The 13,977-nt window shown below is 37.7% G+C and overlaps 1 protein-coding gene across 1 annotated transcript in view; it reads right to left on the reverse strand.

Annotated features, from left to right (window-relative positions):
• The window catches only part of LOC124717079 (nuclear RNA export factor 1-like), a 144,428-nt gene that overhangs the window by 3,276 nt on the left and 127,175 nt on the right, over positions 1 to 13,977 (reverse strand). The window contains exons 12-13 of the mRNA XM_047243767.1: positions 13,591 to 13,764; positions 1,228 to 1,364 (exon numbers count right to left, since the gene is read on the reverse strand). Coding sequence (XP_047099723.1) covers positions 1,228 to 1,364; positions 13,591 to 13,764 — 311 coding nt within the window. The remainder of the gene's footprint in view (positions 1 to 1,227; positions 1,365 to 13,590; positions 13,765 to 13,977) is intronic.

Here is a 13,977-nt window from a genome sequence, read left to right on the forward strand (position 1 = left end):
GTACCCTGAGGACATTCCTTTGGCCACGTACAGTTTACTTCTAGCACGACAGAGCTGTCCACATTTTGCGAGACGTGTGAGGGTGTCGGATGAAGTTTGAGGTGTACAAACAAAATGTGAATATGCAGGATGAACACTTTGGTCACATCACGGACACTGCTGCCCTTGTTAAGGAATGTGCAGAGCCACTCATACGAGCACACAAATCCTCTCCCTAGAGCGCACAAATGCATTGAAGTTGACAATAGCATATTCAAACACTTAATTTGAACTGTGCAACAGCTGTAATGTGACGTGAACAATAATGCATAGAGGAGAATGTGTTAAAAATACGTATTTTTCAATTGATACTTTGAAAATGCATGTTGTAATGTTTACTGACAATCTATTGAATAATAAAGAAAGTAAACAACAATGTACACTATATGCATTCTATCTTGGAAACCATTCAGAACACATCATATGTCCATATGAAGGTTTTTGCTTCAAATGATTATACCTATCATATACCTGGATACTGACCATTCCTCGTGGGACATCACGGTTGATGCAGCTGTGTTGTTGTTAATGATTATGATGGACTTAAGTCTACTAATAAGGTGTACAGCTATGCCTTTAGAGAAAGATCACAATGCTCGCGCATTACAATAAATCTGCATGACTTGTTCTCAAGCACAAGCTGAAAGCTTCCTTCCTGGATAGTTACCTCTACTCCCCGTAGGAATACTATTACACTGTGACAATGTTATTCACCAAAATCAATAATTTTGTCCATGTTTATGTTGTACTTAAGTCAAGTATAGCTCATCAAAATGTATAATAAAATCTGAAAATTTATTCTGGCTCATTTACCTAACCCAGCCCCACTGAGCTCCCAAGTCATATCAGCCAAATGATAGAAAAATTCCCACTATAGGCCATAATCAAAATCCTACAGTTTCATTGTATTGGTAAAATGACAGAAATTATTCTTATATACCATACTTACTATCATTGTTGTTATATTGTCATTATTTTTATCATTCTTCTAATCTCACAGATCAACATTTTATTATTCTACTTCTATCAAATTTTCTTCTTCTTACCCTTAACAAGTTCTGGATGTGTTGCTACAAATTTAATTATCTTTCCATTAAAACAGATGTGTAACTCAATAAAAGTAAAGTAGAAGAAAGTGAAATGCAAAATTTTCCCTATAGGAACTCAGTACAAAAATGGTGTACATACTTGTGTGACCACTCAGACGTCATGTTGGTAAGTTGTGAATACCTTTCTGTCATGGAATTTTTATCACTCTCTGTTACTTCCCTTGGTGGCCTGATTTTCTTTAGGTTTGTATTTGGCTTTGTGAATCTAAATGCATCCTGAAGAGAAAGATAAATAATTAACCATTGTGTCATCATGCAGTATCTACAGTTAGTTATTGTTTAACAATACTAAAAAGTTAACAAGGACACAGGAAACAAACGTGGACAAACCATTTGCAACAATCACTAGGAAACAATGAAGTGTATGTCATAGAGAACTAACATGTATACAAATGACACGCTGAAAGTGTCAGAATGGTACAACAAAATTATTTGTAACTGGATTCTGTCACAAAATGGCTACCTTCAACAAGCATAAGTCTTAAGCAGGTATCATATCAGGGATTTTTGTTAATCAGATAAAGGGTACTTTTTTCAAAGATGATTTTGATGTTGTTGCTAACATCACACATCATCAAGATAAGGTGATGGTTCAATTACTCTTTATGAAGGGAACAGGAAGCAAACTGTGTACTTACAAAGGGACATTCCCAATAATGGCATCAACTTTTTGAAACCACCATTATAGTAGGATCACAGGTACACACCCTACACAGCCATTCACCCTGCTAGTCCCTTGTATGTGAGTTATTGATAAAAAAGAAGTTCTCATGATCCATCACAGCTTTGAGAATACAATGACTTCAGAAATGGGGTCATAGGCAAGCGGTCAAGTTGCCTAGCGAGTGTGAGAAAGTTGTGGGTTTGAGATCTGTTGAGTGCAACCTTTTTTTAAAAAAAATCTTTATGGAAATGATCGAGATAATTATTTTTATTTAATTAATGTGTTAAAAATACATATTTTATTTCTAATTCTTTGCCACGGCCTTTCTATCATTGTGGTAACTTTTTCATTTACTCTCTTTTCCCCCCTTATTTTCATTCTTTTTTTCTTTCGGTATCTTTGCCCCAAGAACCGTGTATCTTGACATGGTACGTTGGCTTGCGTGCCTCAATGATACAGATAGTCACACTATAGGTGCAACCACAGTGGAGAGGTATCTGTCGAGATGCCACATAAACATGTGATTCCTGAAGAGGGTCAAGCAACCTCTTCAGTAGTTGCAGGGGCAACAGTGTAGACGATAGACTGGTCTGACCTTGTAATAACATCAACCAACACGGCCCTGCTGTGCTGGTCTGTGAACAGCTGAAAGAAAGGGGAACTACAGATGTCATTTTTCCCTAGAGCATGCAGTTCTATTATATGGTTAAATGACGACGGCATCCCTTCGGATAAAAAATCATGAATATAAAATAGTCTCCTGTTTGGACCTCTAAGTGGGGCTTCTCAGGAGAATGCCATCATCAAGAAAAAGAAAACTGTCATTTTATGGATCAGAGTGTGGGATGCTATATCCCTTAATCGGGTAAGAAGGGCAGAAAATTTAAAAAGGGAAATGGATTGGTTGAAGTTAAGATATAGTAGGAGTTAGTAACATTCAGTGGTAGACTCATCAGGACTTCTGATCTGGTGAGTACAGGGTTATAAATATGATACTTTCCTTCTCATCCGGTATGGTAAGTCTCCCCTGACCTGCTGTTCTCGGTGACTTTCCCAAAATCTACCACTTTTCCTAGACCTCTCCAATCCTTTTCCTTCACCCCTCTTCCTACCCCTTCAACCCTTCTGCCTGAAGAAGGAGCCACCGACTCCAAAGGCTTGCCAGTTACAACTGTCTTTTATGTGTGTGTTCTGCTGCCGCTTGGTGAGTAGATTTTTTATCTAGAATGAGATTTTAACTCTGCAGCAGAGTGTGCGCTCGGTCCCGCACACAGTTTTAATCTGCCAAGAAGTTTCAGATTTTTTATCTATCCAATTAAATAAAATTAAACACAGGTAATACATGAATAAGAAAACAGGAATGTGGGTAAGTTACTTTGAACAGCATAGTGAACACATTATTGTAACCAAGATAGACACAAATCGAACACTCACTGCAATAGTACAAGTTTACATGTCAACTACCTCCACAGGTAGTGAAGTGATTGAAAAATGAATAATGAAATGAAAGAAATTGTCCATCTAGTTAAGGGAGATGAAAACTTAATTGTGATGGTAGACTGTAATTCGATAATGGGAAAAGGAAGAGAAGGAAAAATAGTAGGTGAATATGGACTGGGGAAAGAAACGAAAGAGGACGCAGTCTGGTAAAATTTTGCACACAGCATAATTTAATGATCACAATCACTTCATTTAAAAATCATGAAAGAAGGCTGTACACATGGAAGAGACCTGGAGACACTAGAAGGTTTTGGATTGATTACCTAATGGCAAGACTGAGATTTCAGAATCAGATTTTAAACTGCAGGACATTGTCAGGGGGTGGAAAAGGACTCTGACCACAATTTACTGGTTATGAAATGCAGATTAAAACTGAAGAAATTGCAACTGAGGAACTAAAGAGAAGGGACCCAGATCAGTTGCAGAAATGGAGAAGCTGTTCAGAGTTTCAAAGGGAGCATTAGGCAACAGTTGACCGAAACAGGTGGAAGGAATACAGCAGAAAGCAGGTGGCTAGCTTTGAGAGCTGAAATTGTGAAGGCAGCTGAGGAACAAATGCATAAAAAGGCAAGGCCTAGAAGATATCCTTGAATATCTAGGAGAAATTGAATTTCATTGTTGAAAGGGAAAAATATAAAAATGCAGCAAATTTAGCAGGCAAAAGGGGATACAAACAACTAAGAAATGAGAATGACAGAAAGTGCAAAATGACAAAGCAGGAATGGCTAGAGAACAAAAGCAAGGTTTTAGAAGTATGTATGGCTCTAGGAAAGATAGATACTGCATATAGGAAAAATTAAAGAGGCCTTTGAGGAAAAGAGAAGCAGCTGCATGAATACCAAGAGCTCCAATGGAAAAACTGTTTTAAGCAAAGAAGGAAAAGCTCAAAGTAGGGACGAATATATACAGGGAAATAAACTTGAAGGAAATATAGAAATGGAAGAGGACATTGGTGAAGACGAATGGGAGATACAATACTGTGAGAAGAATTTGACAGAACACTAAAAGACCTAAGTCGAAACAAGCCCCTGGAGTAGACGATATTCTGACACAATTACTGATTTCCCTGGGACAGCAAGTCGTGAGAACAACTCCAACTAGTGTGCAAGATGTACGAGGCAGGTGAAACACACTTAGACTACAAGAAGAACATGAGAATTCCAATTAAAAAGAAAAAAAAGCAGGCACTGACAGGTGTGAACATTACCGAGCTATCAGTTTAATAAGTCAAGTTTGCAAAATACTAACACCAATTCTTTACGAAGAATGCAAAAACTGGTAGAGGACAATCTCACGGAAGATCAGTTTGGATTCTGGAGAAACGTAGGAACAAAATAGGCAATACGGACCCTATGTCTTCTCTAAGAAGTTTGGTTAAGGAAAGGTAAACCTCTGTTTATAGGATTTGTAGACTCACAGAAAGTTTTTGACATATTGACTGAAATACACTCTTTCAAATTCTGAAAGTGGCATGGTAAAATTCAAGGGCAAAAGGCTGTTTACAACTTGTACAGAAACCAGACAGCAGTTATAAGAGGAGATGGGCACGAAAGGAAAACAATGGTTGAGAAGAGAGTGAGACTGGGTTGTACCTATTCCCGATGCTATTCAATCTGTACAGTGAGCAATGAGTAAAGGAAAACAAACAAAAATTTGGAGAAGTAATTAAAGTTCTGTGAGAAGAAATAAAAATTTTAAGCTCTGATGATGACATTGTAATACTATTATAGACAGCAAAGGACATGGAAGAGCAGCTGAATGGACTGGACAGTGTAATGAAAGAAGGATATAAGACGATAATAAAAGCAAAATACGGTTAATGGAATGTACCGTATTTACTCGAATCTAAGCCGCACTCGAATCTAAGCTGCACCTGAAAAATGAGACTTGAAATCAAGGAAAAAAAAAAAGATTTCCCGAATCTAAGCCGCACCTGAAATTTGAGACTCAAAATTCAAGGGGAGAGAAAAGTTTTAGGCCGCACCTCCAAATCGAAACAAAGTTGGTCCATTGTAATATGAGACACAATTTAGGTCGAATGAATTACGATACAGCTATAGTAGTTTGGTTAGAGTCGTAAGCTTAGCAGTTAAGCTTTACCAGGTAGCCATTGCTAAGCGTCGGCACTCCGTCGCTATTTATACGGGTACCCTTCCTTTTTCACGTGCTTTGTCTGGTTTGAATTGATTGCTTATTTTTCTTTGATCTGATAAGTGCCATTCTCTTTGTTATAGGTGTTTACGTCACTCTAAGCTGAAAATGCATTACTGTACTGTGTCGTGCATTGTTTGTCGCATTCTGATAATGAGTGTTTACGGCCTGTCGCCGCTCGCGGCATGGCTTGCTTTTGTGCGCGCTACGGCCGCTTACAATTTAAAAAAAAAAGAGAGGAATCGTCTCATCAGCGAAACAATGGCAAGAGACTGCTATTTGTTGTTACTTACACTGCTGCTTTCTTTGATAATGATCAACAAGAACCAAATAATAGACAGCATATGGTAGAAAATGTTCTGAACGAGAGTTTAGCGAAAATTTTTCTCCGTTTGAAAATCTTTGCAGACGCCTCTTTAGTACATTACATTCTGCACAGAAATTAGAGTCATTTTAGATTTAAAAATGTAGTTAATTGCCGTGCTTCATTTCTGACTGTATCACTATCAGGCATAAGAATAATACGAATATAAACGTGACATGATATGTATATTCTTCCGCGTTTGCTGTTGTCTCACTCCAGTTTCGTAGTTTATTAAGCAGACAGGATTTAAATGAGATAGCAGCACACACGAAAGAATACATGGCAAAATGTTTATATTCGTATTATTCTTATGGTGAAGAGAATACTGCATGTGATTCACAATTCATAAAAGTTCCTATTAGCAACCATCTCTTCTCACAGGTAGGAAAAAAATCAGAACGGAGAGTTGGCCATATTGACAAACATCCCAAACAGTCTTGCCAGTCGGATATTCGTAGTACATTGAAATGCCGCTACATTCGAAGATGAACAATACGGAATTTGTATTTACTTCGTGGTCGAAACTCGGGGCGGAGGAGAAAGCTCGTCTTCCACCTTTTTTTTTAAATTTATTTACTGACACAGAGATTTTGATGCCAGATTTTTCTTTGTGCCTGCAAAGCATGCCTGTGTAGAGATACATATATTCGACGGCAGAAGTCAGTTGTGGCGGCACCTACCAACATTTTTGAGAACTTCCGCTTACTTCACACTCGATTCTAAGCCGCAGGTAGTTTTTTGGATTACAAAAACCGGAAAAAAAGTGCGGCTTAGATTCGAGTAAATACAGTACTTGAACTAAATCAGGCAATGCTGAGGGAAATGAGACACTAAAAGTAGAAGATGAGTTTTGTAATTTGGGTTGTAAAATAACTGATGATGGTTGAAGTAGAGAGGATATAAAATGTAGACTGACAATGGCAAGAAAAATGTTTCCAAGAAAAGAAATTTTTAACATCAAATATAAAATGTTAGGAAATATTTTCTGGACGTATTTGTCTAGAATGTTGCCTTGTATGGAAATTAAATATGAATGATGAACAGATCAGACAATAAGAGAAAAGTAGCTTTTGAAATGTGGTGCTACAGAAGAATGTTGAAGATCAGATGAATAGATCACATAAGTAATGAGGAAATACTGAATAGAATTGGGGAGGAAAGACTAAAAGAAGGGAACGAGTGATAGGACACATCTGAGGCATCAAGGTATCGCCATTTAGGAGGAGAGGTGTGTACATATCACAAAGGGATACCAAGAGATGAATACAGTAAGCAGGTTCAAAAGGATGTCGGTTACAGTATGTATTTGGAGATGAAGAGGCTTGCACAGGATATCGTAGGATGGAGAACTGTATCAAATAAGTTCTAAAAATACTGACCTATCAATTAAAAAACAAAAGTTGAAATAATCTATTTCTGCTGGCTGTACAATAGTTTCAAAAATTACTTTTCATTATTAAGTGTATAGTTTTTTGGCTGTCATTCCTCATTCAGTCTTTTAAAACGTAAAGGATTACATATGAAAGAAATTGTAACTAAACAAATTGACTGAATAAAACTGATTATCAGTCATTTCAATAAAGACGTAAACATAAACAGAGGTCACTCCACAAGATGTGAACCCACAGACTTCAGCCTATCAGCCAAATAACTTAACTGCTGTTACAGCACACAGTTCTAGTTTTGTAATCACACAGACATTATTACATTTGCAGCCATGATCTGCACCATTAGAGGACATAAAAAATATTAAAATTTCAATAAACAAACAGAAATAGCCCACATACTAACAGCGACTGATGGTGACCCAACACAACAGGTATGGTGATCCAACACTACAGGTGCTTTGCATTTATCACAGTTTCACTATGTTTTTACGCCTTTTGACGGTGCCTATCTTGGCTACAAGATTTTTGTGTTTTATATAACAGTTTGATGACAATATTTCAATTGAAATTTGTCATTAAATTACAAAAACAATCATGGCCCAATACTATTTTAAATCCTAACAAATTATGGTTTTAGCACTTCACATAACAAAATATGTTTATCATAAAAAATCATTGTTCAGAATGCACAAATGCATCAGAAACACTAATTTTAGAATCAGTTTAAAAAAATGAAATCATTACGAAAAGAAAAGAAAGATTGTAGTGAATATAACAGGAAATAGTACAGTGGCAGAAATATTTAAATTAAGAAGTGATACAGACATATATTACAGATGAAATTAGGAAAAGAAGAGTAAAGTGGTGTCGGTTCTTTCAGAGAGTGAGTACAAGTAGACACAAGAAATACACCATTCGATCAAAAGTATCTGGACATCTATTAATGGAAATGCGGTGTGTGCAACCTTTGCCTTTAAGATGATTTGAACTCTCCTAGGATTACTTTCAATAATGCGTCTGAATGTCTGTAGAGGATTGGCAGCCCATTCTTCCTCAAGAGTTGAAGCCACAGGAGATACTGATGTTGGATGCTGGGGTCTGGAAGAAAGTTGACACTCTCATTCATCCCAGAGGCATTCCAGGTTGTGACTCTAGGGAGGTTAATTCATTCACGAATGTCATTGCACACAAACCATTGCTGCGTTATGACAAGGGTGCAGACTCAAACTGATATATACAGTCTCAAACTGATACCATAGTCAAATATATCTAAACACAAAGATGATATCAATATAATGGAAGGAAACATTCCACGTGGGAAAAATTATATATAAATACAAAGATGAGGTGACTTACCGAACAAAAACGCTGGCAGGTCGATAGACACACAAACAAACACAAACATACACACAAAATTCAAGCTTTCGCAACAAATTGTTGCCTCATCAGGAAAGAGGGAAGGAGAGGGGAAGACGAAAGGAAGTGGGTTTTAAAGGAGAGGGTAAGGAGTCATTCCAATCCCGGGAGCGGAAAGACTTACCTTAGGGGGAAAAAAGGACAGGTATACACTCGCACACACGCACATATCCATCCACACATACAGACACAAGCAGACCTGCTTGTGTCTGTATGTGTGGATGGATATGTGCGTGTGTGCGAGTGTATACCTGTCCTTTTTTCCCCCTAAGGTAAGTCTTTCCGCTCCCGGGATTGGAATGACTCCTTACCCTCTCCTTTAAAACCCACTTCCTTTCGTCTTCCCCTCTCCTTCCCTCTTTCCTGATGAGGCAACAATTTGTTGCGAAAGCTTGAATTTTGTGTGTATGTTTGTGTTTGTTTGTGTGTCTATCGACCTGCCAGCGTTTTTGTTCGGTAAGTCACCTCATCTTTGTATTTATACATAAACACAAAGATGATGTGACTTACCAAACGAAAGTGCTGGCAGGTCGATAGACACACAAACAAACACTAACATACACACAAGCAGACATATTAAAAGGCCTTTTAATATGTCTGCTTTTGTCTGTATATGTGTGGATGGATATGTGTGTGTGTGTGTGTGTGTGTGTGTGTGTGTGTGTGTGTGTGTGTGTGTGTGCGAGTGTATACCCGTCCTTTTTTCCCCCTAAGGTAAGTCTTTCCACTCCCGGGATTGGAATGACTCCTTACCCTCTCCTTTAAAACCCACATCCTTTCGTCTTTCCCTCACCTTCCCTCTTTCCTGACGAAGCAACCATTGGTTGCGAAAGCTAGAATTTTGTGTGTATATTTGTGTTTGTGTGTCTATCGACGTGCCAGCGCTTTCGTTTGGTAAGTCACATCATCTTTGTTTTTAGACATATTTTTCCCACGTGGAATGTTTCCCTCTATTATATTAATATCTTGAATAAAATGTAAAAAATATATAAAAAATTAAACAAAATTAAAAAAAATGAAGAATACAAAACAAAATAATAAAATTAAAAAAATGAGAAAAAGTAAAACATAACACCTACAGTGGGATTGTGACTTTGACATAGTGGTGAGGCTCGTGTGCCCTGAGAACACAGAAGGCTACAGTGACCAGGTTCAATGATATCAGGCGAATAACCATGGAGGAGCCAGACTAACAATGCCCAACTCAAGCAGCATGGTTCAAAAGACAATAAACAAACCTACAATGAATCATTCATCGGCCGAGTCAACGAAAATTTACATCAGGTGTTGAGCTATGCCAGTCTAACGTGAAAATTATGGTAGAGTAAAGTAGAGAACCAGAATGAAAAATGCTTATATTGTAGCACCAAAAAGGCAAAGATATCCTGGGCAGAGTTAGGGATGCAAAAGAAGGGAAATAGCTTTCTGACTTATCCGGCAGCTTCAAAGACATTAAATCAAAACATCTCAACATATTAGTGTTTTTTTATGAGTTAAACCTACCTCTCCAGCAGAGTGACCTCTCTTAGCTGCAAGGTGTCAGCACACCTGAATATTGCAATTTATAGAATAAGGTCCTTGATCCTCTGCCCAAAATCCAGAAGATTCACCAGCTATAGAAACAATAGGGCCTGTATAATATCATAGGCTGTACAGCATATGTGTAATGTCCCTCATGCTGTCCTGAACATATTTGACTTTTTTGTACTATGACAGCAGTATTTTTCATCCTGGTTTTTTATTCAACAAAAACCCGACATCACAACAGGTGCTGCAAGAATGCCAAGGGGGACCTCAGAGTACTCTAATCAAATTTACTTCTACGGATAACTAAGACAACAATTACATAATAAAACTCAAACTACGTGAAGAGGAGAATGCTCATCTTGGCATTCTGTTTACAGATGAAGAACTATTTGTCTGATGAAAATGCTTGGATGACACGAGATCAGAGCAAACAAAATCCTTTGACCCTGTAACTATCAACTGAATCCTGAACATCATGAACACTTGTGTTGCTACAATGATAATCCCAAGGATGTGGCACATGGAGAAAGTTGTGGTGCAACTTAAATCAGGCAAAAACACGAATAATCCACGCAACTTCAGACCTGTATCAGTTCTGTGCCATTGTTTGATGTTATGGAAGGAATGGTTTTGAATCAGATGTATGAGTCTGTCAACAAGAAGATCATTAAAGAACAGCCAGGCTTCAGACGAGGAAAGTTATGTACTAGTCAGATACTTGATATAACCAAATAAACAGAGGAAGAGTACAAAAGAAAGCAGATTACAGGAGTTCTACATCTATATCCATACTCCGCAAGCCACCATATGGCGTGTGGTGGAAGGTGCACTGTACTGTTACTACTCATTTATTTTCCCGTTCCACTCCCAAACAGTGTCATCATCATGGTCCTTCTTAATCAAAATGTGCAGTGATGGCAGTAGAATCTTCCTGCAGTCAGTTTTAAATGCCGGTTCTCTAAATTTTCTCATCTCAAAAAGAATGTCAGCTTCTCACCAGGAATTCCAATTTGAGTTCCCGAAGCATCTCCGTAATACTTGCACACTGAACATAACAGTAACAAAACTAGCAACCGACTCCTAAATTGCTTTGATGTCTTTCTGTAATACGGCTTGGTGTATTTTTCCGAAAGTTAGATATGTCGCCAGACTCATACATTCTACACACCAACACGAATAGTCATTTTGTTGCCACTTCCCCCAATGATTTTAGAAATTCTGATGGAATGTTATCCTGCCTCATTTGATTATAAGTCCTCCAAAGCTGTCTTAAATTATGATTCTAATACTGCATCTCCTATCTTTTCTAAATTGACTCCTGTTTCTTCTTCTATCAAGTCAGACAAATATTTCTCCTCATAGAGGCCTTCAATGTACTCTTTCCATCTATCAGTTCTCTCCTCTGCACTCTTAATGTTATCATGCTTGCTTTTAATTTTACCAAATGTTCCTATATGCTGAGTCAGTCCTTCCGATAATCATTTCTTTTTAAATTTCTTCACATTTTTCACTTAATCTTAGCTTCCCTGAACTTCTTATTTATTTCATTCCTCAGCAAGTTGTATTTCTGCACTCCTGAATTGCCCTGGACATTTTTGTACTTCCTTCTTTCATCAATCAACTCAGATATTTCTTCTGTTACCCATGATTTCTTCCCAGTTACCTTTGTTCTGTCTATGTTTTTCTTTCCAACTTCTGTGATTGCTTTTTTTAGAGATGTGCATTCTCTTCAACTGCACTGCCTACTGAACTATTCCCTGAACTTAAGGCGTATCTCATCATTCCATAGTACTTCCATATCCCACTTCTTTGTGTATTGATTCTTCCTGCTAATCTCTTAAATGTGTATGATACCATGAATCATAAGAAACTAACAAATAAGCTGAACATAACAACTAAGGATGCAGAACAGGAGACTTTTATGTCTCTCTAAATGACAGAAAGTCACTGGAGAATGCAGAAGAATGGCTTTCCCCACTGAAGTGTGCTGTCTCCAATATTACTTTATATATCGATGATCAGCCATTCAATGTTGGAACCTGCTCCTTCATCTATGCAGATGACACAGCTGTTGCTGCTCAAGGAGTGACACTTGCAGAAGCAGAATCCGAGATAACATGTAATGTCAAAGAACTTGCCACCTACTACAACAACAACCACTTGAAACTCGTGTGTTCCACCCATGCAATAAGGACGCAAGAAGAAAACTGTACATCATTTGGAAAGGATAAAATCTAAATCCCTGTGTCTAGTCCCAATACCTAGGATACCTTAATCTGCAAACAACACTGGACAGTCACTACATCAAAGGTTTGTACCAGGAACAATTTTATCGGCAAACTGACAAACGTCACATGGGGAGCACGGTCCAACATCCTCTGCATCTCTCCACTCACTCACTGTTTCTCTGCTGTCTCTTCATGAGACAAGAAAAATAGTCAGAGGGTGCCTAAGACCAGCCCCACTCAACAAGATATTTCCACTAATGGGAGCAAGCACCTCCAGATGCAAGAAGACAGGTAGCAGCACAGAATGAAAAGAAGCAGCACAAAAGAGATCCAGATAAAAAAAAAAAAATTCCCACTTACAACAGCATCAGTTTCAAGTCCAGCAGAAGCCCACTGAACTGAGCTGTAGCAAACAAAGACTCCTGGAGAATTATGGACAGCAAACAAATGCTACAGTTAGGCTGTTATCTCAAATGTGGGACCTGGAAGGCCCTCAACAGGTTAAGAAAAGGAGTGATGAGTTACGAGACTAATTTAAAGAAGTGGCTTATCAGTGATGATGAATTTTGTGAATGTGGGGCAAGACAGGACTCTGAATAGTTCTCAGTTTGCAATAATCTGAGCAAAACACATGAAACCGAAGACTTGTTTGCAGCAAATGACTGTGTCATTCTGGCTGCTGAACAATGGACTCATAAAATGTCAAATTCTTTGTGATTAATACTATACTGTAATTTTAAATTATATTGTGGTTTAGTGTTCTTCAGACTTGGATAAAGAAATAAAAATGACGTAGATACTGGCCACAGGAACAAAAACAGTTCGTCGGAGCCTAGACTGTATTCATGAAAGAATAGCAGATTGTAAATTATTACAAGTTTGTCTTGAATAAATGGAAGTACTTAAGACAATCTGAGAAACTAATTATTTATTACACCAAGAACAGAAAAGGAAAAAAAAATTATTCATGGATGGGAATGGAGAAAGTGGAGGTGCTGCAATCGGAGAATTAAAGCAGAAGTAGTTCAACTTGAATCATACATACATGGTTCACTTTTCAAAGACCCCAGAAGGAGAAATCCATGTACAATATTTCTGCATCTCATCATCTACATTACACCCCCAATGCACAGTCAAACTTGTCCAAATGCAGCCTAGGATATAAATACATGAGACATAATACAATTCTAGTAATGCAGCTTACCTCTGCCTCATCTGTTGTTGCATTTGTAACATACATGATGTCATTTGCTATCTGGTATTCACCATTTGGTCGTCTGACAAGGACAAATGTGCGCATAAAATGTCGAGGTGATGTCTTCTGTTTTGGATTTTGCTCTTTGAACACGCCCGTAACAGTCAATATAGTACTTTTGTCCTGTAAAAATAAATACAATTTTGGAAAATGTTCATTGCAATATCTTGCAATCATTAGAATCATTCTAATGGCTACTTCAGACACTTAAATAAAAATTAGATTTTTGAAGAGACCATAATATATATAAATAAAAATGTATATAAAAACAAAGATGAGGTGACTTACCGAACAAAAGCGCTGGCAGGTCGATAGACACACAAACAAACACAAACA

This window comes from Schistocerca piceifrons, chromosome 9 (genome assembly GCF_021461385.2).
Source record: "Schistocerca piceifrons isolate TAMUIC-IGC-003096 chromosome 9, iqSchPice1.1, whole genome shotgun sequence".
NCBI lineage: Eukaryota > Metazoa > Arthropoda > Insecta > Orthoptera > Acrididae > Schistocerca > Schistocerca piceifrons.